This window comes from Emydura macquarii, unplaced genomic scaffold (assembly GCF_026122565.2).
Source record: "Emydura macquarii macquarii isolate MOO-44397 ecotype Brisbane River unplaced genomic scaffold, CSIRO-AGI_Emac_v2 contig_691, whole genome shotgun sequence".
In the NCBI taxonomy this organism is placed as follows: Eukaryota; Metazoa; Chordata; order Testudines; family Chelidae; genus Emydura; species Emydura macquarii.
In genome coordinates this window covers 12,463,962-12,491,526 of record NW_027130828.1, presented here as the reverse complement: position 1 = coordinate 12,491,526, position 27,565 = coordinate 12,463,962, and the positions used below count along the sequence as shown (strand labels likewise).

The following is a 27,565-nucleotide window of genomic DNA, read 5'->3' as shown; positions in this document are numbered from 1 at the left end:
GGCCGGAGCCGCGGGCGGGGCCGATGCCGGGCCCTGGGGCGACCCCTGGCGGTGAGACTGCGGCGTCGGCGGATGCTGCCGGGCTCGGCGCCGACACGGAGGCGGAGGCGGAGGCTGGGCCCGGCCCTGCGCGGGAGTCAGGGCCCGGACGGGGGCGATGGGAGCCGGGAAGCGGCTGAGCGGGACCCGCCGGAGCCGCCAAGGGATTCCCAACCTGGTAGGCGCCGCCGCTCCCCCGCCGGGCCGGGCCCGGGATCCCCCTGGCCGGAGGGAGCGGCTGGGGCGTCTCTCCTGCCCCTGGGGGGAGCCGGGGGCACCTCACGGCGGGGCTGTGGGGCTGGCAGAGCTCCGCTGCCCGTGGGGTGGGGGCGGGGCTGTGGGGCGGGCACAGCTCCGCTGCCTGTGGAGTGGGGGCGGGGCTGTGGGGCTGGCACAGCTCCTCTGCCCGTGGGGTGGGGGCGGGGCGGATGGGGGCACCCTCCTGGGGTGAGTGGGGGTGTTGACCAGCGCTCTTGCCCCTGAGGAGGGTGGGGCCGTGGGTCGGAGGGGGGGACAGACACCCCATCTCGGTGGGCGTGTGGGGAAGAGCCCCCTGCAGGCGTGCGGGGCTCTCGCTGGAGCACATCCGGCCCTTTTCGTGTGGCCCTTGCCGGGCCCCTCCTATTGGGGAGTCGCAGCCGTCTATGGCCTGGTCACCGTCCCTGGCTCCCTTCTCCTGGATGCCGCTGTCAGGTTTGTCTGGAGTCGGTGTCCGGCAGCCCTGCGGTGTTCACCAGCCCATGGGCTCAGGGCAAGGGGGCCCTGGCAGCAGGACGGAAGCGCCGCTGAAAGCTTTGATCCTGCGTCTCTTGGCCAAACTAAATGACAGCCTTGCATCCTCCCCAGCCCCTTCCAGCCGAGGATCTCAAAGCACCCAACAGCGGTTGATGAATGAAGCCTCATTCCACCCTGCGAGGCCGGTGAGTCAGTGTAATTCTTAGGGATATGAGCAAAAGGCTGATCTGAAGTCAAACAGTGAGTGAGGGAGAGAACTGGGAACATGGCCCAGACAACTGGCTGGCGCCGCGGTCCGTAGTAGACTATGCATGTTTAATGAAGATTCCTGGCCGACTTTCTAGTGTAGCAATACTGTGCTCTGTTAAACAGCTGTGTTCCACCCCAGACCTGGCTGCCTTTCAGTGGTGGATAAAGTGAACCCTGCATTTTCTCACAAGGTTGTTTGGCGGTTTAGTAATCGTGAAAGATGTTACTGAGTGTGGAACACTCACAAAGTGTATAAAGCACCTTGAGGAGTAAGGGAGTCCTCTGCTGAGCAGATTCTGTACAAGTGCAGTGTGTTGTTAATTGTTAGCCTCATGAGGTCTGAAGTGAGAAGGATACGCAATGATATATCTTCCAGATGGCAGGTGCTGCAGAAGATAAGGCTTCACACCAACAGCCAGGAGATTATATGGAGGTTTAAAGAGAAGGCCTGAGCTAGATGTGTGGTTGGGTGGGAGATCAGAAAGTCAGAAGGAAGATGAACTGGGCTGGAGCAAATTGATGGAGGGTTTCAAAAGGATGGAGAGCCGTTTTTAACACGATCTTAAAATGAATGGGGTGGTCAGAGTGGTGGTTCTCCAGACCTAATTTCAGGGGTGCCATATATGGTCTCACGCACATACTCTTTGACGTGCGCCTTTTGGACTGACTCTGCACAGAAGTTTATTTTGTTTAATATCAATCACTTTGCTTTTTGTTTTCTTTGCTAAACATTCGTTTTGTTGCCAACTAGCTACCCGGTCTGTATTTTGCAGGGCACAATCCCTGAATCCGAAGACAAACCCGTAGCAGATAAGACACTGAAGCATGAAGACACCTGTAAGTAACCAGGTCCCAAGATGCAGTGATGCTCTCCAACTCCTCCTCCCAAACCCTGCATTTAGGACCATAGTGCTGGTGGCAAAATGGGCTGGGATTATAGAGCTAAGGAAAAGGTTGCAGAGGGACAGGAAAGCTAAAGGGTATTGGGCATCGTGTCCTTAATGGAGGTGAGGATGCTATCTATATTCCAATTGATCAAGCATCCTCAAGGAGAATTGGTGGAAATGTACGTGGTGGCCATATGGAAATGCTCACCATCTCTTGTTTAGTAGGCTGGTTCTGGAGTCATTGTGCCCTAGTCAGAGAGCAGGAGAAAGAACATATGGGGAGCCATGTGGTTTATAGGTGCATTGCCTCTTCCTGGAGCACCCACAAAACTTTATCACGTTCGCTTCTCCTTCAAAGAGACAGTACATAGCAGCTAACCTGGGGTTAACAAACATTCTGTTTCTATCAAAGCACTGCGCTGGTTTATAATAAAAGCAAAGTTTATTAATAGGTTTAAGTGATACCATGTATAAGGAAGAAGGACAGAAAGGGCTACAAACCAACAAAAATAAAATGACGCTTCTAAATCTAAAATTCAACTTAATAAACTAATGTTTATTAATAACTTAATAACAGTAAGGGCTGTTTTGCTCCTTGGCTGCTCTGCTGAGATGGCCAACACAAGGCCAGGTTATGCTGGTGGTTGATCTCCCGCTTTAGCTATAGCCAAGTAAGCCACGATCACTTACGTAGCACCCTCACTGTACATAGTGCTCTATGTGGTTCCTGGTATGTTTGACAGTGATCTGCCCCTCCCTGGAGCTCATGTGATCCACAGGCATGGCAGAAGCTGACGTTACAATCCATACAGGAGTAGAGGGGCATGTGACCCTCGGAACTTTTTAAGGCTTGTCATTTGTCAGCTGTGCAGCCAGTTATTACGAGGTAGGAAATGAGTCATGTTGTGATAGAACAATTGGGCACATCTGAGCTACTTCCCAGTTTCGATGCGTGACTGAAGGTTTCGTATTAAATGATAATCACTGTCAATCAGAGAGTGCAGCCCCGCTGCCGGTTTGTGATCAAGAACTAAAAAGGGAGAGTGGAGTTTGCCTTCCTGGGGACTGTTGTGTAACCAACCAGGGTGATCTCTGTTCTGAGAGGAGGAGAGAGTCACAGGATGGAGGTAGCTGACTGCAGCTCTACACAGGGATGTGCAGAGAGGAGCAATGTATGCTGGTGATGATCACAGCTGTAAGCTTCTGTTGCCCTGTCCCCTGCATGGGTATCCTGCTGTATTGGCACCAATGCTTCCTGGATTTCGTATGCAGGTATTCTGTGAAAGGGCGAATTGTCTGGTGACTCCAGCCGGGTATGGCCATAAACCTGCTATGTGACCTCAGGCAGGGTGCTTAATCTCCCTGCACTTTAGCCTTTGCTTAGCTGTAAAGCAGGGGTGACGTTACCCTGTGGGAGTACTGTGAGGCTGAACGCATGGAGGAAGCTCTTTGCATGAACAGCATCATGGGGGTTTTCAGCAGGAGGAGGAGAAGTGGCAGGCTCAGGGTGTAGAAAACCACTTCCCCCGCTGCCTCTCAACATCTATCTGGGTCCTTCTCACCAGCTTCTAAAAATCATTGCTTTCCCCCGAGTCTCCCCTGATCTGATCACAGATGAGTCCGTTTCCTTCCCCTCTTAGCCCTAGTTCCCACTGTGGACCCCTCAGTGTATTTAACAACACTGGCTGTTCTAAATTAAATACACTATATCATGTTCTCTCAACCTGGGGATGACAAACAGGTGTTGAGGTCCTCTGCGACCACCCTGCCCCTTCCATCCTGCTAAAGAGGAGGAGTTCCACTTTCGCAAAAGGGAGAACCACTGCCTTTGTTTTGTTTTCCAATATGCCTGCAGCGTTCAGAGCATGTTAGCCATAGTACAGTGAGAGATCCCTGGTCACTAGAATGCAGGTACCCCTGTTGTTGCCATGTGTTGAATTCTCAGCAGAGAATCCTGAGCCTCCCTTGTCAATGCGTTGCAGGTCCGTCTGATCTTAACTCTGATGATTCTGTCTGCTTGTGCTGTGCTCTACGTCCTGTTCTGCCTGCAGCTGCGTTGGCTCAGCTGTCAGCGTCTGGAGGAACGTGAGCGTCCTTTGGTGATGGTGCCTGGAACCCGCAGCTTCAAGGGATACAGTTGTGTTCCTGATGGAAAGGTGGATAAAAGTCCCAGTGGAGAATGGGCTCTCCCAAGACAGGGGCGAGAGGGTTAGGTAGTGATTAGAGCATGGGCCTGGGAGTTGGGCCTCCTGGGTTCCATTCACAGTGATACTGTGTGCCCTCGGGTGAGTCACTTCACCCAGCATTGCCTCAGTTTCTCCATCATGAATGAAGATAATAATGTACCTACTTCCCACGAGAGTTGAGGCTTAATTGATTAATGTTTGCACAGTGTTTGAGGCTCCTAAGGTGTGAAAGATGCCCCAGCAATGCAAAGCGTTAGCTGTGGTGCTAACCGTGACCTTCTGCTGGTATAACAAAACTCCTTAGCTCATTCACAGCATCAGGAGGCTGTTGAGTCAATGCCATCCATATCTCGGAACAGACTCAAAGCAAAACACATCCAACATCTGGAATAATTGAAAACACCACCCTTTGGGGGGGCCCCTCACTTAGTGTGCTGCTTCCAGACTCCAAGGTGGCACTAGGTGACGGTAAAAAGGAGTCAGGAGAAACCAATTCTAGCCCCTGTGTAGATGCAACTTGAAAGCAACTCCACACTGTGCCAATAATGGAGAGTTGCAGGGAAGGTGGTGAGAGCAGCGCAATGGAGGGAGTGGTTAAAGGAGATCTGAGAGGCAGTGTGGAAGGGGGCCCGGGAGGGATTTGTCGGGCAGGAGGGCAGTTCTGAATTGGATTTAGAGACACAGGAAGCCAGTGCAGGTGATGAACCCGTGTTTTAGCCTTGCTGCCTGGAATGAAAATGTACTGTGATCCCTCCCCTTGCAAGCCAGGGGCCTTTCCTGGTCCTTTGCCATTGCTAACGGTGCATCTTGCTGCAGCCTTTGGTCAGAGCTCCGTGCCGCCAGTGCGCCATGGTATCCAGCTCAGGTCAGATGCTGGGATCGCAGCTGGGAAAGGAGATCGACCGAACGGAGTGCGTACTGCGCATGAACCACGCCCCCACCAAGGGCTATGAAGAAGACGTGGGGACAAAGAGCACCATCAGGGTCGTCTCGCACACCAGCATCCCCTTGCTCCTGAGGAACCAGTCATACTTCTTCAAGCAGTCCTGGGAGACGCTGTACATCGTCTGGGGGCCCACGAAGACGATGAACAGGGAGAAGGTGGGGATGACCTACAGGACTCTCCTGAAAGTGAAGGAGATGTATCCCAGCCTGCAGATCTACACGCTGACCGAGCAGATGATGGCTTACTGTGACGAGGTCTTCCAGAACGAGACGGGGAAGAACAGGTGAGCAGGCGCCTTGCTCCCTCCCTCCCTGCTTGTAATGTCTCAGGGCCTCCACACTGTAGCTGCCTCCTGGGATTAGGATGTAGAGCTTTCCATCTCAAAGTTATCAGTTCAAATCCTGTGCAGGTCATTGGTGACCAGGAATCATTGCCCTCTGCTTGGTAGATGCGTGGGGAGGATTTGATCTGGTTCCTAATGGCCAGGTGTCAACAGTCCCCCTAATGGGCAGACACAGCAGAGAGGCCAAGAACACCACACTCGCTTAAAGGAACATGGCATGCTAGGAGACCCGAGTGGGAGGGGGTGGAACGAGAGAGCTTCCAAAGACATGTGCATCCATGTTGCAGGAGTTTCCTTCCCCCTCCCCTGTGCCTGCCTGGTACTGAGGTGGTTTCTTCTGCCTTGCTTGCAAAGGCCAGTTGAAGAGAGGCCACCTTGCCCTTTCCTGTGGAGGAGCTGGCAGTACAATGAGCAGAAGCCTGGGGGAAGAGCCCTGGAGGGGAGCGGCTTGGGGGGAAGCCACAACCAGATTGCTAATACCAAGTTTGCATGTGTATGCCATGTCCACGTTCAAATGCTAATCGGTGTCATGGCTGGCAGCTGCTCTCAACTCCCCTTCTCATATTTTCTGGCCTTGTCTTGTTTGGGTTTTGCCGTGGCAAGAGGGAGTCCTAATTCCAAGGTCTTCCCTGTCCTGCTTTAGCTGAGACCCCATCAGCTGTTCCCAAGGGCTGAGGCCGGAGCCTGGCTCGCTCAGCTGCTCACTGATTAGCACCTGATCCTGCCAAGCATTGACAGCCTCCTCTGAGGTGTTGGACGCTCTCAACCCTCAGTATGACACAGGACAGGGCCCAGACGGGGATGGAATCAGCTTGGGGATCTGAGAACTTTGCTTTCAGCGCTATGGTAGCCAAAGAGCCCATCTTCCTCCCTGTCCTGTTTTCCTTGTCCTGCTCTTCTGTTTGCCCTTCTCCCCATCCTCACACAGGGGCCCTAAGCACACTCATTAGGTCCTCTCGTCTGTCCCCCTCAGCCAGTGCAGGATGTGCCTCACTGTCCACTGACGGTCTAGGACACTAGTTCACGTTTCCCTCCCACAGTCTGTGTCCGTTCCTCTCTCTGCCATGCTGGCTATGGCAGCCTGTCCCCTCCAGCTCTGTTGCTGTGTGATTTGCAGGATGAAATCTGGCTCCTTCCTGAGCACTGGCTGGTTCACCATGATCCTAGCGATGGAGCTGTGCGAACAGATCTCCGTCTTCGGCATGGTCAGCAATGGCTACTGCAGGTACAGCTGTTGGGGGAGAGAGGGGAAGAGGGCGGGAGCTTTCTTGGGCCTTTTGCCACGAAGCTCGTCAGTTAATTCAGCACAGTCATCCCACATTCTTCTGTCTGCGAGAGCTTCACCCCCGATGCAACACAATGCGTCTTCCATACAATCTCTATCCCCAGAGACTTAGCCAAGTTCAGTAACAAACAACCGCACAGGGAGGGGTGCATTAAGAAGCGCAGACAATGCAGAAAATATATGAAGTGGACAGACACAGGCAGGCTGCTCCAAGTGAGCAGGAGATGCAGAGAAAGTCCTCGCTCCATTAGTGGTGAGGTCAGAGAAGGAAGGGGACAGAGGCAGGTGCTGGAGGAGAGAGAACTGAAGTCTGGGCTGGGGACGAGTTCATAAGGAGTTTTTATAGGCAATGAGGCAGTTGGAACAGGACTCCCGAAATGAACAGGGAGATAGGAGCCCTAACTGCAGCGGGGGCTTGGCTCTGCTCTGTGTGTGAAGCCTGCACCTGCTGGAGACTGCAGAGCTGGGACGCTGTAATGTCATGGAGCAGGACGTGGTGGGAATCGAGGCCCAGGGCAATGAAGGTGAGGATGAGGATTTTAGCGGGAGTGGGTTTGTCTGTAACCCAAGAGGAAGCTCTTCATTCGCTCAGCTCCCCCAGCCCCATCTCATGGGGCAAGATTGGTCCCTTCGCTAGATTTGCTCGTGAGGAGGTTTGGGGCTGGGTATTACACACTGAACTCCTAGCTGGGGGCGGGGGATGAGAATCCCCAGGACTAGGACTCATTCTTTGTGCCCCCCGCCATGTGACCCAGAGATCCCTGGCTCTGAATGGACGTCTCTGGGGCTATTAGAGCTGGCAGTTCTCTCGCGCTGGCTCCCATGCCTGCTCTGGAAGCAGGAGTCTGCCATCTGGGCTGATGCCCCGCTGAGTTAGCTTGTCTTCTCTGGTTGGCAGGGAGAAGAACCAACCCACAGTGCCTTACCACTACTTCGAAAACGGCAAGCTGGATGAGTGCAGGATGTACCTCGCCCATGAGAGAGCCCGCCGAGGTGGCCACCGCTTCATCACCGAGAAGGCCGTCTTCTCCCACTGGGCAAAGAGCCGGAACATTGTCTTCACTCACCCCTCGTGGGCAGATGGATAGGGGCATGCGGCCCATGCGCCGTTCCCAGGGGGAAACGTTTCACTCTGTTGGTACAATAGGCTGCAGCCTGATGGGAATCCTGCAGAGTGGCACAGAGCACTGCCTGGAGGAGTTGCACTGGAGGGGCGGTCAGTGCATGAAGAGGATCTGCCCAAAGACAGACGTGGCGAGAGGCAGAGTATCTTGGGAGGTGTGACACGCTGGAAGGGCTCCCGTACTGAGGCTGCTCTAATCAGCATGTTGCATGGGCACGTTTCAGATCTGGCACGGTGCCCACCCTTTGCAAGGTCCCTGCCACTTGTACAGGAGCATTGTTCTGCAGGTCAGAGTGTCTCTGCGGGTCTCATCTTTGGCCGCGCTCGATCCTTCCCAGGCACTCAGCTGGAAAGAAGCAAAGAAAACCTAGAGCGTCATTCAGAGCACTCAAGGCTTCAGCTGCAAAGAGCCTGCCTCTCCATTGCTGCAAGCAGTTCCTGACGTCCCTGCAGCCCCCCAGTGTTCCCAGCGCTGATCCTAGGAACTGCCTTTGAAAGGTTTTTAATCTTTGAACCATGATGAATATTTCATAGAATCATAGACGTGTAGGACTGGAGGGAGATCGAGAGATCTTTTAGTCCAATGCCCTGCACACAAAGCAGGACTAAGTATTATCTAGACCATCCCTGACATCCTATTATCTAGACATCCCTGTTTGTCTAACCTGTTAAAAATCTTGAGATTCCACAACCTCCTTAACTCTGCTGACCATTGGGAAGCTTTTCCTGGTGTCCAACCTAAACCGCCCGTGCTGCAATTTAAGCCCATTGCTTCTTGTCCTATCTTCAGAGGTTAAAAAGAACAATCTTTCTCCTCCTCCTTGTAACAACCTTTTATGTACTTGAAAACTGTTGTCATGTCCCCTCTCAGTCTTCTCTTCTCCAGACTAAACAAACCCAATTTTTTCAATCTTTCCTCATAGGCCATGTGTTCTAGACCTTTAATCATTGTTGCTGCTCTCCTCTGGACTTTCTCCAATTTCTCCACAGCACCCAGCGCTGGACACAATACTCCGGTGGAGGGCTAATCAGTGTGGAGTAAAGCGGAAGAATTTAATCCACCATTAAGCATTTCCGTAATTATGTTCCAGCGGGCTGCAGATCTTGGAAACGTTGAGTCACTCTGAGTTTTAAGCCAGTGCCTCTTGGGGTGAAATTCATCATTTCTTTCCACTTAAGCTCTCAAGAGAAGGCTTAGGTGGGTGATCAAGGGGAAGAAGGATGGTTTTGTAGTTAAGGCACTGGACTGGGACTCAAGACTTGGACTCAAATCCCAGCTCTGCCACAGATCCCCTGTGTGACCTTGGACAAGATACTTAGGACCTGATCAGACCCTGTTGACATCAACAGAAAGGCTCCCATTTACTCCAGTGGACTCTAGCTCAGGCCCTTAATCTCTTGGTGTCTCAGTTCCCAGTCTTCTGCTGGTGAATTGCACCCACGCAGAGCAAAGTGGCAGCAGATTTGGGGACTTTGGGTGCCCTGGGTCTTCGCTTCATTTGAAGAGAGAGGAATGGAATGTTTCAACAGCATCTCCTGCTGAGACTTGGCCAAATGGCAGCGAGACGCCTGTCCTCCAGTGGCCATGCTCTCTGCAGGTGCGGTACAGGGAGAAGAGACCCTCTGTCACCAACCGACCTACTATTCAGTGAGGCTTAGGCAGCAGCTTGGGCTCAGGTGTTGCCATTTGGCGATGAAAAGGACCCTGCCTCATGGGCTAGCAGTCCATAGCATCTGTCCAAATATCTTGTCTCATTCTGTGTCTCCCAGTCTAGGGAATTTTGACTTAGGGCACCCAGCTGTGGACTCCACTGATACCTTGCTAAAAGCCTATGCACCCCATCTCTCAAAGTCGTGTGCATCTGCCCTGCAACTCCTGTTACCCTGCACTACAGGCCCTGCAGTCCAGACACACTGTGACTTGTTCTAGACATTCTCCTGATTTCGGTAAACATGGCCGCTTTTTGCCAGAAAAATGGGGTCAGTTCTGGTTCAATATCCTGAATGATATACCTTACATTTCTGTTGCACTTTTAACTCTGAAAGATCCCAACATGCTTTTGCAAAGTTTGTATAGTTACAGGAATCACCTCATCTCCACACTGAAAATGCAGCTGCTTCTGGAGTGGAATGCTGCAGCTGTTCAACAGCATGTAACAACACTCTGGTAGGACAGTGGTTTTCAAGCTGGGGTCCGCAGACTATATTTAAGGGGTCCGCGAAAGGTGGTCATTACCATAGAACAGTGGGTTTTCAACCTGTTGACGATTTCCAAAGGGGTCTGCACCTCCATTCAAAATTTGTTCGGGGTCTGCAAATGAAATAGTTGAAAACCACTGCTCTAGGTCAGGAAGCGAAGGAAGATGCGGTATCTAATTTAAACTGTTGGGGGAGTCTAGTTTTACATGGTCTTGAAATACAGTATGCACACATACGGAATTATAATTGCATTTCTTTCAAATCCTTGTTAGGGAGTTTAAGCTGAAACAGCTATGAAGGAAGTTTTGCAGATGGCCAGCAGTGCTCATCTCACTTGGGCCACACAGCCGCCTGCATGGAAGGCCGATCCTTGTCCAGCACACTGTGCTGTGGCCTTTTGAAACTGAATCTTAGATAAATTGGTCTGAAAAGGACTCAGTGTGAACTGTTCCTTGAACTGGAGCAGAGCGTGGTTGCTTTGGCGTTCCAGCTGGAAGAGACAGCTTCTGTCAGCAGCTCCACCAGGTCAGGAAGCAACATTTCCTTCTGGTGTTCTGACACCCACCCTTCGAGTTCTTGTGTTGCCTTTGTTACCAAGTGCCCTTGGATTGATACCAAAGCAAACATACTTAATAAATCTATTTTTAATTCTGTGATCATTCATTTTTTGTGCAAATGGGGTGAATTTATCCAGCTGGCCTCAATCTTGCTCAGACAAAACTCCCTCTGCCATCCTGTCATACCATTCTTAATTGCTGTCAGTTCTGTTCGCCAGGATTCAAAGCATGGGCATGGAGCAAGAGCCCTGTTAGTGCATAAACTTCTGTTCTTTGCACATGCTGCTCTCACTCTTCCTCCTCAACCGTCAGCTGTTATATGCATTTCCCATAATCCACTGGCAACCAGCTTGTGTAATCCACCTAAAGTAGCAGGGGTTTTCCCTTTCTAGTGGCTACGCCATGTAAGAGATTTCAGTCTGCTACTGCTGCAGATTAATGGGTCCTTTAGTTCCAACAGTTGAGGCTCGTGCTTTTAGTTCCTTCTGACCCATCTGGGCGGTCAGTACATGTGCACATTTAATGCCCCTTCTATCAGTCCCCTTAGTCTGTCCTCTGCTGACCTTGCCAAGTCACCTTTGCTCCAGAAGCTACTCCTCTGGCTGGACACCAATTCACAGCCTGATCATGTGTCACGGTGCCTGCTGGCTCTCCTGGACCTTAGTTCAAATTTAAACAGACAAGAACTGGGGATTGCAGAGAGCAATTCCCCAGCGCTTCATTGAGGGAGGCAGAGCCCCCTGCTCCTATCACACTTCTCCCTCCCTGTCCCACTTCTCTGACAGAGGCTGTTGAACCTATCAGGGAAGAGCGGGCTGACTGGAGAAATGCTAATTATACAAAATCTGATATAAAGGGAGGGAATTGGGAGATGCCAAGCACTGGCTGCCAACTCAGCATTATTCAGCACTCTGCTGACTCTCACGTGGGGGGAAAGAATGTCCCATCTGTGGGGGAGCAGTGAACTGCTGGAAAAGCTCAAGTATCTCACCCACTCAGGGCTGGATCCTGCTCTGCTTGAAGTCAATGGCTAACCCACTTCTTTGCTCACGGGGGTTCTGATTCTGCCACATTTATTCACTGGCCAGCCATATAGTTCCTGAACAGCCCTGCTGAAATCAGAGAACCTGCTCTGAGAGTACACTTCCCTGCCCCAGGAAGGAAGGCAAGGAAAACTGTTTGTATACCAGTAGCCCCAAGAGGTTGCAGCCTAATTGTACTAGGCGGCACTGTACATCCGTAGAGTGAAAGACAGCCCCTGCCCCAAAGAATTACAGATAAATACATTAGACAAAGGGTGGGGAAAAGAAGCATTGGTGCTACTGGGAGGAAGAGAGAGCTCAGTGCCTGTCAGTTTGTAGTAATGCTACAGAATTCCTACAGCATTACATGTGCCATTATTATTGACTGGGTTAGTGCTGACACTATGCTCAGCCCTGTATGAGTTACAGGAAGGTGTGGAAGGATCTCAAAGCTCCTTACAGACATTAAGAAGCCCTGACTCCTGATACTGGCAACCAACCTGGAGCTAGGGGGATTGGTCTGTTGCCAGCCTGCCAGCATTGGCTATACAGATATTGGCAGCTGGCCTCCTGCCCCCCCCCACCTCCCAACACACAGTGTACAGAAGGGGACAGGGTAGCAGATCTAGGGGGAGGGAGGGGAGGAGTTGAATTACTACGCATAGGGCAGGGCTTTCCCAGCAGGACAGGTTCATTTTGATATCTTCATCTCTCCAGTGTGCTCCGCCCATATGAGCATGGACAGCTGTGCGGGCTGTCATGGCAACTGTGTCGCACAGGCGGTAACCAAGGCGAACACACAAACATGATACCGCAGCTAGGGTTAAAGAGCCCGATTGCCACAGGGAACCATTTCATACCAGGTGGGCCCAGGGCTGCGCTGTGCTTCGCCGGGACAGAGGCCGGACGGGCGGGATGAGAATCACCCGTGTGTTATTTATCCTGAAACCATCCTTCATCTTTAGCCAGTGGGATCCCTGGGCAAAGGGGCTCCTGCACTAGGTGCTCGAATGGGGGAACCGGATCAGAAGCTGGGTCCAGATCTCACAGCTGGGTCTGTCCTCCCATATTGTAGGCCCGTTTCCTTGGTTTTATAATATGACCTGGCTCACGGGTGGGACCATGTTACTCTGGTAGGTGGACTGATGTCCAGCACTGACCTGCTTTACCTTGGCAGGAAGCCTCCTGTACAGTTACACCTTGACAGCTGGCTCTGCACAAACGGGGGCCTGTAAAATAACTTCCACACAAGCTAAAACACCCGTGAAGAGCAAGGCCTTCAGACCCCCCCTAGCACCCTGGGAGCCACTGCTCCTGCCTCTGGCAGGACAGGGATATATTCACAGGACCAGAGTCCCATTTGCACCCGAGAATCTGTGCCCTGGTGCCGCATGCCCAATAGCTTCCCAGCCCCAGGAAATACACTTCTCCATCTCGCCATATTAGTATCATTAGTATTTGTGAGGAGGCAGTATGGTCTAATGGTTACAGCCAGGCACAAGGGCACCCAGGACTCTTGGGGTCTATTCCCAGCTCGGCCACTGAGTGGCTGTAGTACCTGGACAAGTCACTTAACGGCTCTGTGCCTCAGTTTCCCCAGCGGCAGTGCTTAATTTGTAATGAAACAGGTGCCGGGGCTGAAGCAATATTTTAGGTTCATACCTGACGTAGCAGGCCCAGAGGTGCCAGGGCTGTGAACTGCGAAGGCGAGGGGTGCTGGGGGCCGGGGGAGGGGGGGCTCAGCCCTGGCACCAACTAAGCACCGCCTCAGCTGCAAAAATGGGTGCTGGGAAGCTTGTCCTACTGAGGCAAACCCTGCAGCCCTGAGCTCCCCTCCACCGCAGCGGGGAGTCCGAGCAAGGGGGGGTGGCCAGGCGCGGGGAGACCCCCCCCGGGGAGGATGAATTCTCTAGCCATGCTCAGTACCATTGACCCTCCGCAGGCCTTCCCCCAGCAGGGGCAGCCACGGCGGAGACCGCCGCGCGCGCGGGGCTCCCGGCAGCCGGCGAGGGGCGCTCGGGGCCCCCTTGGTCCGCACCCCGCCGTGCGAATGCGGAGGAAAGAGCGGCGGCGGCGGCGGCGCTAGGACCCGGGGCGGGCTGGGCTGGTGGTCGCGGAGCTCAGCAACGCCGCTGCTGTGGGGCCGGGACCCGAGCCGCGGGGGCTGCAGCGGGCGCCGCTCGGGTGCGTGCGCTCGGCCCCGGCTCGGAGCGCGGGGCGGCGGGGACAAGCCTGGCTGCGGCAGGTGAGCGCTGCCGTGCTAGGAGAGCGGCTCCTGCATGCTCGGGGGGTGGGCAGCCCGCCCCGCCCCGGCCCGGCCCGGCCCGGCCATGCACGGGAAGCGGAGGCGCCCCTGGGCCCGCTCCTGCTGCAGGATGCACGGCGGGGTTCGCCCGGCCGGCGGGGGTCGGGGATGGCGCGGGCCGGGCCGGGCCGGGGGCGTTCGAACCGCTGCGCTGCGGGGGCTGCCCGCCTGCCTCGGGGGGTCCGCGCCGCCTGCGGCCGGGGCAGGGGCCGGGATGGGGGGGGGGGGACGCGCGGCGGGTTGCACTGGTGTGCGGGGCGGCCCGCGGGAGGAGCAGGCCCCCGGGCGGGTGGCGCTGGTAGCGGAGCGGGGCGGGGCGATGGGGTTTATTTCACACCCCCCCGCTTTAGCCGGGGACTGCCGAGCGTTTCTCTAATCCCGGCAGATGAGCTGCGAGCGGCGGGGCCGTTTCAATCCGAGTTTCCCAGACATTAAAAAGGGGCAGCAGCTGTTTGGGTTTTTCACTCCAGGAGGTTGCAGGCGGCGGATCGGCTCGGCTCGGCTCGGCTCGGATCAGCCCAGCCCAGTCCCCCCCCGTGGGGCAGGGGCAGAGATGTGACAGAGCGAGCCGCAACTTGGAAGGGCCTCCTGCCAGTCAGAGCTGGGCCCCCCTCACCTCACAGCCCTCGGGAGGGGAAGGGAAGACGAGGAGAGACCCCCTTCTTCCCCCCCCCTGCTCCTGACTTTCCTCAGATGAGAGGCCTCGCCCAGGTAAGGAAAGGGGAGACTTTGCTGCACCCTCTGACCTGGGGCCCCTCCTCTGCGCCTGCCCTTCGGCGGCCTGGCCCTGTGCGCAGGTGGCTCCGGATCGCTAGGGCTCTGTTCGTGACTTCCTAGCGGGGAGGAGTGCGAAGCTGCTGGGGCAGGTACGGCGTCGTGCACTAGACAGCAAAAGATTGCACGACCCAGAGGCAAACCGAGGAGGTGCGCGGCGTTAGCCCACCGACTTCACTGGGCCTGGGCTCAGACTCCTCGGGCTCTGTATGCCAGCGTGGTGGCAGAGCCTGTGCTGCTGGATGTCCAGTCCCAGGGCTGGGAGGTGTGAATCCCTGCCCATGGGGGAGCACTGAGCATTTGTGCGTCTTCCTTCCCCTGGCCATTTGCTCTCTGCTCCTCCCTCTCTCTGACTTTAGCGACCCTTGTGGAATCACCTGCTCTGGGGAGATTCAAGGTGCAGACACCCACGTCTCATGGGCCAGCCAGGGAGAAGGAATTTCCGTCATGCAGCGGGTAGGGGAGGGTGAGCAATAATGCCCTCCCAAAGCTGCTTTCCAGACCAAGCGATTCCCTGCTTTTCTCCCTCTGCCTCCATTCTCCTCCCACCCACGCAGAACATTATCCGCGTTTGATTTTTCCTTTCCCATGCACAAAACGTTATCTCCCAGCCCCTCCGCTATTCAGGTGGACCCAGAGAGGAGCGTGACGAGGGAGCCAACTGACTTGGTGTAGTTGAGAGGCCAAGCGTTAGAGGATGAATCATGCTCGGTGAGAACTGCCGGCTTCCCACGCCAGCCGAGGAGGGTTATTATGGACTCCAGGATGGCTCTGAGAGCCAAAGGTGTACAGGGAGCAGGAAGAGGAGGAGTCAGCAGTGCAGACTTCCAGGTGGTAGATGCAGGTGGCACTGTGTCTGCACTGGGGGTCTGGGAAGTTTTGAGGAACATGAGCTTTGCCAGTCTCTAAGCACTACCAGTGCGCGTGGAGTCTGACAATGTCCCATCCTGCAGCTGGTCTCAGCAAAGCAGTCGCTGTCAGATTGGGCCATGGAGACTGAGTTGCTCTCAGCCGCTGGGATTTTTGCTGTGCTTTGGCCCGTTGGCAGGTTCGCGGGGAGGAAGCTTGCTCTGCTGCTGCCTGTGCTGGGTGATGGATAGAAGAGCCTTCTCCCGCACTGAGGTACAGCAGCGGTGCCACCAGCGTGCCTCTCTCCTCAGCTGGAGTGGTCCCTTCTAGTGAGGAGAGGGGAGCTCAGGCCTCATGGCCTATTCGGGCTGAGCCGGCCAGCACAGGGAGCCACGGAGTGCCCGTTGTGTGGATGGAGTTAGTGACGCGGGCACCTGTCCACCAAGAACTGGGCTGAGACCCACCAAACTGTCTGTCTGTTTGTTGTACATGCATGGCCCCCCTCACCAGAGGGACTGAGCGCCTCCCCCTTGTTCATGTGTGTGTCCTCACTGGGCTGTTACCCCCCTGTTACAGATGAGGGGAACTGAGGCACAGGCAGATTAACTCGCCCACTGTCACGCAGGCAGGCTGTAGCAGAGCTGGGACTTGAACCCAGGGCCACGTCCTCACTTAGCACCTGCATTTCACACAGGCCACCAAAGAGCCATCAAATGTCGCCAACCTTAAGTCACTGTCAGCCGAGGCTGGATTCAGGCTCCATGAAAAACTCCCTCTCTCTCTCTGAACCAGCCAGCCCTTCCGCTCCACCCATGTAAAACAAACAGCATGAGCTCTCTAAGAGGTGGCCGGCTGCCTTTGCTCCTTTCCCAGGTATTTGTTTTAATGGGATTTTGTGTTCTTGGAGAATCCAATCCCTCTAGAGAGGCCGGGTTGATGTGATAATGGGTAAACTTTGTCCCCAGCAGGTTTATACCCTTGATCGGGTATTTGTTTGACTGGATTTCACTGAGCTTTATGGGCAGGACAATAATCTGCTCCGAAAGCTTAGCCAGCCTGCAGGTTGGCACTGGAATAAACCAGGGGGTGGGGAACAGGCTTATGCTGGGGTCTGTCTCCTCCCTTGCCGCAGGAGACTCCTCCCTCCATCTCCCTGCCGGGAATGAGCCTGGGATGGGGCCTCTGCTGAGCAGCCCTAGCACAAGACCTTGTTGTGCAAACGCTGGTTCTGATCTGGGGCTCGCTTCTCCAGCACAAGCTGAATGAGGACAGCTGCAGCTGACTCATCAACCCTGGGGTGAGGAAGATCCTGTTCTGGGTCGCTAATCAGAGGAATATTTGACCCTTCTCTTGGACCTCTCCTGTAAGGGGATCGTAAATTTCTTTGCAAACATTAATGAATGAAATTAAGTCTCGCAATCTTCCCCCCCCCATTATGGCAGATATTATTGTTATCCCCAGTTTACAAATGAGGCAGCTGAAGCCCAGGAGATCCAGTGACTTGCCCAAGGTGCCAGGACTAGGGATAGAACCCAGGAGTCCTAGCTCCCAGACCCACGCTGTAACTGCTGTGCTTTGCTGTGATGACCCATTATGTAAGCTGATTTTATGTATGGCTAATCCAGTTTACAAACCGTTGCTTGCTTTCCTTCCTTCCGGGAGATCACCCTGTGACCAGCAGCTGTTCTGGGCTGACAAGGAACACTAAACACATGGCTGACTTATGCTTTGGAAAAGTCACTGAACTTTATCCTGTGGTTTGGGTCCCTGCCCCCCGCCCCGCTTTAATTAAATGGTGTAGGAAGAGGAGCGGCTTCCCAGCAGCAGGGAAGCATGGGAAACCCACAGGCAGGTCAGAAGACTCTGTGCTCCGACTTTGGGCCTGACTGGGCTCGGGAGATGGGGCAGGAGGGAGAAGGCGCCCTGGGAGCAATGTGCATGAAAAAGGCCATTTAGTTGCAGAGCCCAGGTTGAGGGAGGTGAAAGACCAAAATCGGGGGGTTGCGGGGGACAGAGAGTGACATCCAAAATCTTCAGAGAAGGCCCTGAGCTGTGATACGCTGCAGGGCAGATGTTGCACATCTGGAAAGGTAACATGATGCCAGAGGGCCTGATTCAAAGCTCTTTGCAGTCAGTGGAAAGGCTCCCACTGACTTGATCGAGGTTTGGATCAGGCCAGGAGAGCAGCAGGCAGCAGGGTGGTGTATTTGGCCCCCTGGGCTCCTGTACGTGCCCCCAGCCCAGCCTGTTTGGGGGAGATTTGTGCTGTGCTGCCGTGAGGTCGGAGCAGGATGGGGTGGGGATGGGCAGCCATGGGCTTGGGGGGCAGGTAGTTCGGGGAGTGACCCTGTCCCTATGGTTCTGTGCAGGTGCTCGAGTTGTGCTGATGAAGGCTGGACGCTAAGGTTGGCAGAGAGACATGAGTCACAACACGGTAAGTCCTCCCCATGCAGCAGCCCCGCTGTCTTTGTCCTGAGCATCCGTCTCCCAGGCCCTTGGAGGATCTCATGGAACCTCCTGCCAACTGGGTGCAAGCGCTTTGCTCTGGCATGGATGAGTCCGTTCTCAGCACGGCCCTGGGAGCTGGGTGATCTCTCCCCATGTCACAGATGGAGGAAGCGGAAGCCTAGAGGTTAAATAGCTTTCTAAACCCCTTCCACCCTTTCCAGCTCCAGGACTGGCCCGTTGGCTGGCACAGAGAGTGAGACAGCTGGTGGCAATTCCGCGAGCTGAGCAAGGCGTTGCCGGGAGCTCCCACCACCGCTGGCATCCGAGGATGATCAGGAGGCTCTTGCTGTGGGTCCGTGGTGGTGGTGGTTGGGCTTTCTCCTCCCCGTTGGTGCTCGTTCTGCTTGGCCATCTGCCAGAGCCAGTTCGCTGACTTTCCTGGCACAGCGCTGGAAGTTAATGTGATTTTTTTTTTTTTCACTGCGTTCGGTTTGGTTTCTGTGCAGCTGTGGCCGCTTGTGCTCTGGGTCCAGGGCAGCTGTGTGTATAATCGCCATGCTTTAACCCTCAGGGCGTGACGTCTAGATGCTGTGGCTGCACGCGAGTTACAAACAATCCAATAAACCCGCCTAGCCCCAGGTCACAGAGGGAGCCCATGGTAGTTGTTCCTGGCTGCTCAGGCAAGCCAGCCCTGACTGAACCGTGACCTCCTGCCCTATCCTCCGGGCTCTCGAAAGAGGGAGCTGCAGCCACACTGGGTTTCTCATACCGGCCTTTTGAAAGAAGGAGGTAGCAGAAATCTCACCAGAGGACCAGGAGAGGGGGTCCTAGCCCATGGTCAAAGACCCAGGGGGCCTCTGAGCAGACCCAGTCTCAAGTGACACCTCCAGACTTTACCTCAAGTCAGGTCAGAGCTGGGGAATGCTGCCTGGTTTCCAGCAGAATCTGTGTATCTGCCCAGGTTCCCATGAGACGTGTGGGATCTCACTTGAGATGTGGGCAGACCCTGGAGCTCTTGCTAGAGATTCATGGGGGGGAGGCTCGCTTGAGGCAGCGGGAGCCCCTGGGGCTCACTAGAAGGTCTCTGGGCCTCGGGGAGCCTGGCTGGAGTTTTAGATTTCTAACTAAACTGCGAAGTGCTGGAGTCTTGCCTGGTTTCAGGTTCCCCAGCTCTGGCCTTTCTCTCCAAACCTTCCGTGTTCATCTCTTACTCTGCAAAGAGCATCGTTCCCCTTCCCCCTCCTCCGCGGTCTCTCTCCATCACCGCTTCCACCCTTCCCCACCCCAGTAAAGCTGCTGGCCAGCCCCACCCCTTGTGGAACTCCATTGATGTGCGGAGTGACTCTCTCCCAGCCATCAGTCTAACCTCACCCAGCCAGCCTCCCCCTCTGCTCCTTCAGAACCATGTAGGTTCATCTCTGTCCGGTTTTCTGCGTTCTGCCCACCAGGTGTAGCAGTCTGAAAACTGCTCTGGGTCCCAGGCAGTGCCAGGGCCATGGGCTAGGAGGGACTCTCACTGAGGTCTAGTGGGACCTTGCGTCCTGCACTAGGAGAGTACAGCCCTTGGGCTTTAATCCCCGCCATGACCTTGGGCAAGTCGCTAGGGCCAACATCTTCAGAAATGGCCTCTGGTTTTGGGTGCCCAGCTCCAACTAGAGACATACAGGGTCTGTTGCTCAGTGCCGATGAGCACCCACAGCTCCCATTGACTTCCACTGGAGTTGAAGGTGTTCCACAGCAGCTTCCTCTTCTCGTCCCCGCCTAATGCTTCAAGGAATTCACTTTTTTTTTGTTTTTTGGGCTGACTTCCATTTAGGGCTGCTTTACATACAAGTGTTGTTGTCAACAAAAATCGGCTTTCATCAACAAACCCAGTGGCGGTGCACACACTGGAATGCTCCTCCCACTGATGTAACTCCCCTGCTAGGCCAACATAATAGAGCCACCGCCACGAAAGGTGTAGGGCTTATGTCGGTGTCATCAGGGCCACGCAGTGTCAGTGTAGACACTGTGCTCCTTACATCAGCTGTTGGCTGTCATTCTTGTCAAGTTAGATCGCCCCGGGGATAGAGACAGGGCCCACGCATAATTTTTGCGGGCCCAGTGCAAACTTGTAACACAGGCCCCCTCCCACACACATCCCACAATCCCTTGTCCCATACATACAATCTCATGAGCCATGAACATTTTTTTCCTCATGGTAATGGGGGTTGCAGCCTGGTCTGGGGCCTCCAGGCCCCAGTAAAGTGTACCCTTCCCCCCCATGTGGGGTCCTGGACAGAGAGGTACATATCTGAGACACAGCTGCCGCCCCCCCTCCCCTCCCTGTTCTCCCCTGGCTGAATCTCAGGCGAGGAGGGAGGAAACCAAGTTTCAATGCAGTTACCCCTGGTGCTCAGCAGATATTCGAGAAATATGCGAGAGAGCAACGGGTCAAAGAGGCACTCAGCATGAAGAGGGATATTAGGCCAGCGCTGATCACGTCTGAACTGCTGCCATGGAAGCCAGTGGGAATTGCCATTGGGAGCAGACTTCTTTGGCTTCAGTGGGAACAGAGTTAGTCCCATGCCGAATGCTTCGTAGCGCCCCATTCTGCCCTCTCTTAAACCCTGCGCAGTGTGGAACCGGGGGGGGGGGAGGAGGCGGATGATTACGCTGCCTTTCCTCTGTTACTAGTAATGTTACCTTGCAGCTTTGAAAAGCTCATTCCACTCGTGTCCATTTAAGCTGCTGCCTCCTTTTGTTTGCCTTTCATAGGGCTTGGCTGGCGAAGCCAGCCTGGTCGGTTTCACTTTTGTTTCGATTCTGTTTCATTTCTGGGCACTGGCGAAATGTTGTTGGTGTTAATGGTTGTAGAGGGAGCATGTTTTATGGTTTTTAAAAAATCCGCTTGTTTTCATGGAATTTAAAAGAAAGCCCGACATTTCTACTTGCATTGCGGTGTGTCAACACAGCTAGCATCCATGTGTCCAATTCAGCAAGATTTCACTCCTGCACGGAGCAAACTAGCAGCTAAGGTCCCTGTCCTACAATTGGGTCCATCCATGCAGCAATTATTTGATTTAAGCTAATAGCCCCAATCAGAGAGCAGGGCCTCATTGTGGTAGGTGTTTGACACTGGAAACAACACGTAACCGTTGATAGTTCAGGGGCTGTGTGTGTGTGTGTGTGTGTGTGTGTGTGTGTGTGTGTGTGTGTGTGTGTGTGTGTGTGTGTGTGTGTGTGTGTGTGTGGAGCGCTCAATTTAAAGGTTCTGGTGGCATGCAGCAGGGTTCAGGGCAGGGCATATAAACTCTGACAGAAATCTGGGAGGGGCACTTGGCCCTGTGTGCCCCTCACACGTCGCTTCTGTTTGACACACACGTAACAAAAAGACGGTCTCTGCCCCAGACAGTTTGTGTTCTAGGTGTGAGAGGCAGCTGGATGCAACAGATAAATGGGGGAGCGCCAGGGAACAGTGAGATGATTCTGGGAAGAATTCACTCCTACACAGAATCTCAGAGGAAGAACATGCGGAAGAAGCATATTTATAGAAATGTTAGACCAGCACCAGCGCATCAGACTGACTGTGCTCCCTGATCCCCTCAAAGTATCCAAATAAAGAAACCAACTTAGATTTTATACAATGGCCAAAGATACGAGTGACCCCAAAGACAGGAAGGTTCGGTTAAAAATAAAAACAGAAAAGGAGGAGGGAAGGCAGGAAACTAGACAACAGGAGTAGGCGGAAGACATGGTAATGAAGGGGAGTCTAAAGCTGAAAGGGAGGGAAAGTAGCCACAATAGAATAATACATTGTAGGAGGTCCAGGCAGTGTTCTTTAAGTCTGTAGGAAAGTCCCTTTAAAGACCCTTAGCCCTTCTGCCTCGATAGCATTGACTAGTGGTTAGCACCCAGATCTGGGGATCAGGACTCCAGGTTCCACCCCCAGCTCTGCCATTGACTTGCACAAAATGAGTCTCTGTACCTCAGTTTTTCCCTGTGTAAAATGGGGATAATGGTAACATTTGGCCACATTTGTAAGGGGCTTTGAAAGACCCTGCGTAAGGGCTTGTGTGTGTTACAGATGGCGCCGAAGCGATGCTGCGGTAACCCTGCAGTGTAGACGCATCCTGCAGTGAGAGAAGGGGTTTTCCCGTCACTGTAGGAACTCCATCTCCCTGCGAGGTCAGGGGAGGCATTTCTCCATTGACCTAGCTGCGTCTACACCAGGGGCTAGGTTGGCGAAGACCAGGATAAAGCATTGCTTTCGTTATAGGAGGACACACATGTCTGTACTCTTCTGATTTGGGGCAGCATAATCTCATAAATGCAAAGTCAGCCAGATTCCCCCTCTCGCTCTCTCTGTCTCTGTGAGATGTGGTGTGTTTTAAAAGGGGTGTGCAGGGGAGGGAGGGAATCACTTCTGCTGTCTGTAATAAATACCTTTACAATAAGGTCCCCCTGCTTTACAATGGGATCAGTAAGGTCCCTACCCTCCTTGCTCTTTGGGACCACCCCAAAGCCTTCACGGACTGGTGCCCATCAGCATTCTCCACACACAGACCAAGGCTTGACTGGGTGCTGGAGATTGAGCTAATCCTTTCCAGTCACTGGCAGGGCAGGAAGCTCTGCCTCTGGTCCACGCGGGCTATCCGTCCTGAGGCCCAGCTCCCCTTCCTCCTTTCCAGGGAGTTGTAAAGAGAGCTCTGATCGGCTGGGCCTGCTCTGATGGTGCCAGCACATGGCTGCAGAGGCAGACTGGAAGCTGCAGGGCAGGTCTCTTTGCACAGCTGTCTCCTTAGCTGGCCTCTCTGCTGGGATCTTGCCTTTTAACCAGGGAGGGACAAGCCACAGCCCCCCCAGCCTGCACATGCTCAGTGCTCTGCTCAGGGCTGCTGGTGCCTCCTAGGAGCCTGCATCCATCCACCAGCTCTCCTTTATTCCAGCCTCCTGCAGGGCAGGCCTGCCTCCCCACAACACTGCACAATTAACCCTTTCATTCCTGGTCTCTTCGCCTCCACATCCCAAACAGACCCAGGATGTGGAAGTGAAAAGCTTAACCGATTGCTGGCCATGATCGATGACGTCACAGTGCTTAAAACAGCCTCTGGATTCCCTGTGCAGCTGGGACTGGGCTAATGTCCCATTAAAGCTGGGTGAATATTCCTTTAAAAAGCTGCCCCTTACCGAACTCTCCCATCACATCCCTCTGTGTGTCACAGCAGAGCTTGGAGGGGGGGGGGGGGGTGCGGGTTAGCCTCGGCTGCCTGCCAAAGAACATGGGGGTGTTTGTGCTTTTGGAGCCCTTTGCGGTGGGGTAGCTGCAGGGGTCTCTGCTGTGAGAGACAGAGGGGGCGCTAGAGAGCGCTGGGCAATGTTCCTTCTCCCCTGGGGATGGAGAGCCACGTTTTCCAGGCACCCCTGATTTGGGGGCAATGTGGGAGACCTGTGGCCTGTCAGGCAGAGGCAGTTGGTGCTTCCAAGAATCACACCCAGCGTATTTTGTGTTGGGCACCTAAAATCTGAGGCTCGTGGGAGCCCCTGGCTGGAATCCTGCCCAGCTGTTGCTTGTGGTAATGTAAGGGAGGAAGGGACAAGAATGAGGCTCACGAGGGTTAGGTCCATGGTCTGTGAGACCATTGCAGAAACTTGGCTGGTTCCCTTGGCTGCCTTTTCCCAGGCTCCTCTGGAAAGGTGGGACAGTGGGAGACGCTGCACTGCATCAGTCCTTATCTCTCCTGATTCTCTTCCTTCTCCCGTCCACAGAGCCAGCGCGCTGCAGTCTTTGTGGTTCTCTTTGCTCTGATCATGCTGTTGATCATCTACAGCTCGAACAGTGGGAACGAAGCTTTTCCCTACACCATCCTGCCGGTGAAATCCCACCATCCCCCCAACCTCAGGAAATGGGGGGTGAAAAGCGGATACCTCCCCATCTACGGGAACAAGGTACGGCACAGCTGACCTCAGGCGAGGCCAGGAGTGCTTCTTTGTGGTCACTTCTCAGACTGGCTCCTAGGTCTCTGGGGTGAGCCCTGCAGGCGTTTTAAACTGGGAAGGAAGGGATGGATTATAAATCACTGCAAGGAGCCACGCGATAGTGCAACAGGAGCACGAATGGCCATTGCTTTTCTGGCCTCCATACAGCTGCGCCCTGCACAACATCTATATAATACCAGTATCCCCAGTGGGAGCTGGTGGGGCAGAGGTGACACGACACAAATTGCATCAGCTCAGCTGGAAAATGGACCATTGTGTTTCTAGCATGGAAGCGCTACCCGTTGCTTAGAGCACAGGACTGGGAGTCGGGTCTTCTGGATTCTGTTACCAGCTCTGCTTCCAGATCACTTACTGGCCCTTGGCAAGTCACGTTGGCCCTCTGTGCCCTGCTTTGCCCGTATGTGAAATGGGGGCAGTAATTCCCGGGCATGGTCAGAGGGTTTGTGAAGGAATGTCTGTAAAGCTGGTTGGGATCCTCGGATGGAAGGTGCTTATCACGAGGCAGCGTTGTAGTGAAGTAGCTAGTGAATATGCAGCACCGCCCTCCGCTGCATGGAGCCAGAACTGTGATCCATAGGCCCAGTGTGGCTGTTAGGATTTCAGTGACAGTAATGCTCTCAGATCCGGGTCCCTTTGCGCTAGGTGCTGTGCATCCACAGAGAGACAGTTGCTACCCCAAAGAGCTTCCAATCTGAATAGACAAAGGAAGCGTTACTGTCTTCACTTCACAGCCTGGGAACCGAGGCACGGCGAGATTGACTGCCCAAGGCCGCCCAGGGAGTCTGGCAGAGCCAAGAATTGAACCCAGATCTCCAGAGTCCCAGCCCAGTGCTTTACCTGAAAAACAACCCTACTTCCTGTCACCTCAGAGAGAGTCCCTGACAGCTCCCGTGGCAGGGGCCTGTGTTTCTGCAGGAGAAGGGTCTCTGTTCTGTTCCGTTCCTGCTGTTGCCTTGCCGTTCTCAGCAAGGGAGGGCGCACAGGGTAGCGATGGCGGGGAGTCTTCGCTAGCCACGGGGTCCTTGCTAATGATGGTTTCTTCCCCAGACTCTGAATTCCCACTGCCACCAGTGTGTGATCATCACCAGCTCCAGTCACCTGCTGGGGAGCAAACTGGGCTCGGAGATCGACCAGTCGGAGTGCACCATCCGCATGAACGACGCCCCCACCACCGGCTACGAGGCAGACGTGGGCAACAAGACCACCTTCCGGGTGGTGGCTCACTCCAGCGTCTACAGGGTGCTGAAGAGGCCGCAGGAGTTTGTCCACAAGACCCCGGAGACCATCCTCATCTTCTGGGGGCCGCCCAGCAAGATGCAGAAGAAGAGCCTGCTCAGCATCCTCCAGCACGTCAGCGTGTCCTTCCCCAACATGTCGGCCTACACTGTCTCCCCCGTGCGCATGAAGCAGTTTGACGACTTGTTCAGGGGAGAGACTGGGAAGGACAGGTACCTCAGAGCTCTGTTCCCAGCCTGGTGCCCCCCAGCCTCGCTGGCCAGCCCATCCCTGTGGGTCTGTCCCGGCTGCAGTGCCACCGACCTCGGGAGAGCAGAAATGGGGCGGGGGGTGTGTGTGTAAATGTGAGAATCAAGAACTAGGCAGCGATTTAATTCTGTGTCCTCCCCACTTCCCCTAACTGGTCACTCCCTGTCCTCCCCCCTCACTTCTCTCCATCCTGCACTTTTTTCCTTCATCGCTGTTCCCCTTGCATCCCCCTCCTCTTCTTCTCTTTCTTCATCTTCTCTTGTTCTCTCTCTCTTTCTCCCCACCTCCATCTCCCCACCACGTCCCCTGCCGTTCTGTCTCTCTCAGGGAGAGGTCCCGGACGTGGCTGAGCACGGGTTGGTTCACCATGGTGATCGCCGTGGAGCTGTGTGACAAGGTGCATGTTTACGGGATGGTCCCTGCTAATTACTGCAGGTAAGAAACACCCCCCCCCCACCACCACCACCAGGCACCCCGGGCAGGATCCCAGCGCTCGCCCAGCGGCTCACCCTGGAACTCTGTTCTCCGCAGCAGGAAACCTCAGCCCCGCAAGATGGCATATCACTACTACGAGCCCAAGAGCCCGGACGAATGCACCACCTACATCCACAACGAGCACAGCCGCAAGGGCAACCACCACCGCTTCATCACGGAGAAACGGGTCTTCGCCCGCTGGGCCGAGCACTACAACATCACCTTCTCCCACCCGGCCTGGGCCTAGGGGCTCCCCGAGGAGACGTGGAGCCATTCGAGCGCCCGACCCAGCGGCTGGTGTCCGCAGTGGGAGAACGCCACCTGGAAGGGAAAAACCTCTGGTGGATTAACCCTGTGAGCCAGGCTGGGCTCTGAGGGAGGAGGCCCCGCGCCACAGGCTGCCCGGGGCCAGAAGGACTGGGCGAGGGCAGGAAGGGACTGGGATGGTGCCTGTGACCTGACTTGTAGCCCTAAGGCCCAGGGAGCGCTGCTACGCACTGGGCACCCCCACAGGCCACACCTAACGCGTATCGCAGGCTCCCTGCTTTGAGGTCACCTTGCCGCCCCGTCGGCGGTCAGCTCAGAGGCCCGAGGGCGAGTGGGAAACCATCACTGGCTGCCCAGATGGAACGGCTGACCCCTTCTCAGCGCTCTGGGTGGGGGCTGTGGCCTCACCTCTCTTGGTCCCTGGGGACTGTATTTCCAGCAGCCTGAGACCAAGTACCCGGGCGGCTGTATCTGCCGTACGGTGCAACCCTGCCCCAGGCAGCCTCTGCCTTGGAAAACCGCCGTCTGTGTCCCCAAAGTTTCCAGCGAGGCCTCCGTAGAGACCAGCCTCAGGGTCAAAGCCTGAGGGAGGAGGAAACCCTGAGACTTCTCAGGTGGGTCTAGGCAAAGCTGGGGAGGGGGCATGACACACATTTAAACAGGCCCCCATCAGTGCCAGAGCCAGTTCTCCCCTGAGAGCTTTCTGCCCTGCCGCTGGCCAATGCTGTGTGGCTGATTCCTTGGGTGACTGGTTAAAAACAGGGATACCCTGTGAAGTGGGGGGGTTTGTGTTGAAGAGTGTCAGGGTCACTGGGGGAGGGGGTGGGGGGGGCGTCACTCACTGGGAGGCACTGGGGGGGGGGGTGAGTGACAGTCACTAGCAGGTGTGTGAGGGGGTGGGGGGTATTCTTAAAGGGGCGCTGTTGCCTGCAGGGCTTTGCTTGTTCCCAGCTGTAGCGGGCACTGGCCAGGGGCAGAACGTTCCCTCTGCTGCACCTCTAGAGTTGTTTTGGCACCACCAGCTGCCCTGGACAAAGCCCAGTCTGACAGCTGCCTGCCAGGCCATTTGCTGTCCTACCTCCACCTCCGCAGCTGGCAGCTGGTCACTGCCCTTCTTTAGCCCCACTTGTGAAATCAAGCTTCCGTGGCACGTGGCCACACTCGCTGCCCCCACCGGGCTGGGGGTTCTGGGGTTTTGTTTGATTTAAGACTCCCTCTCTCCCCCCCACCCCAAGCTCTGTCTACATGGGCTGCAGTGCCTCTACTCATAGACAGCCTTCTCCTTCCCATCCCACCCCCTCTCTGCAATGAGAAGGTTGCGCCTTTCTTCTTTCCCCCTGGGGGCTCAGCCTGTTTCTTCCGCCCCCCCCACCCCAATCACTGAGGAGCTCAGAGCTCGGGACCCAAGCCCAG

The 27,565-nt window shown here is 55.0% G+C and overlaps 2 protein-coding genes across 9 annotated transcripts; both read left to right on the top strand.

Moving 5' to 3' along the window:
• The first annotated feature begins 889 nt into the window (after positions 1–889).
• Positions 890–10,645, top strand: ST6GALNAC4 (ST6 N-acetylgalactosaminide alpha-2,6-sialyltransferase 4). 2 transcript variants are annotated; one of them, XM_067542132.1, is made up of 7 exons: positions 890–959; positions 1,797–1,864; positions 1,926–1,932; positions 3,893–4,066; positions 4,913–5,325; positions 6,503–6,610; positions 7,569–10,645. In XM_067542132.1, exons 1-7 carry the CDS (start codon positions 927–929, stop codon positions 7,756–7,758), a joined length of 993 nt encoding a protein of 330 aa, XP_067398233.1. In that variant the 5' UTR covers positions 890–926; the 3' UTR covers positions 7,759–10,645. The 2 variants fall into 2 exon arrangements, with proteins under 2 accessions (XP_067398233.1, XP_067398232.1); XM_067542131.1 differs by lacking the exon at positions 1,926–1,932 and having other exon boundaries at positions 897–959; positions 1,797–1,860.
• A 2,998-nt stretch (positions 10,646–13,643) lies between these two features.
• ST6GALNAC6 (ST6 N-acetylgalactosaminide alpha-2,6-sialyltransferase 6) lies at positions 13,644–26,365 on the top strand. Of its 7 annotated transcripts, XM_067542125.1 has the most exons (9): positions 13,644–13,816; positions 14,347–14,587; positions 15,278–15,361; positions 16,961–17,094; positions 17,869–17,933; positions 23,696–23,875; positions 24,974–25,374; positions 25,739–25,846; positions 25,943–26,365. In XM_067542125.1, exons 5-9 carry the CDS (start codon positions 17,919–17,921, stop codon positions 26,130–26,132), a joined length of 894 nt encoding a protein of 297 aa, XP_067398226.1. In that variant the 5' UTR covers positions 13,644–13,816; positions 14,347–14,587; positions 15,278–15,361; positions 16,961–17,094; positions 17,869–17,918; the 3' UTR covers positions 26,133–26,365. The 7 variants fall into 7 exon arrangements, with proteins under 7 accessions (XP_067398226.1, XP_067398225.1, XP_067398228.1 ...); XM_067542124.1 differs by lacking the exon at positions 15,278–15,361; XM_067542127.1 differs by lacking the exon at positions 15,278–15,361 and having other exon boundaries at positions 14,325–14,587.
• Positions 26,366–27,565: the final 1,200 nt, after the last annotated feature.

What these genes read in the sequence shown, in the direction of transcription:
- ST6GALNAC6 (XM_067542128.1), top strand. An exon ending in TCCCCATCTACGGGAACAAG is followed by an intron (nt 23,876 to 24,973) that starts GTACGGCACAGC and finishes TTTCTTCCCCAG; the next exon opens with ACTCTGAATTCCCACTGCCA. An exon ending in GGAGAGACTGGGAAGGACAG is followed by an intron (nt 25,375 to 25,738) that starts GTACCTCAGAGC and finishes TGTCTCTCTCAG; the next exon opens with GGAGAGGTCCCGGACGTGGC.
- ST6GALNAC4 (XM_067542132.1), top strand. Translation starts at nt 927, where the DNA reads ATGAATGAAGCCTCATTCCACCCTGCGAGGCCG. An exon ending in CATTCCACCCTGCGAGGCCG is followed by an intron (nt 960 to 1,796) that starts GTGAGTCAGTGT and finishes TGTATTTTGCAG; the next exon opens with GGCACAATCCCTGAATCCGA. An exon ending in GTTGTGTTCCTGATGGAAAG is followed by an intron (nt 4,067 to 4,912) that starts GTGGATAAAAGT and finishes ATCTTGCTGCAG; the next exon opens with CCTTTGGTCAGAGCTCCGTG.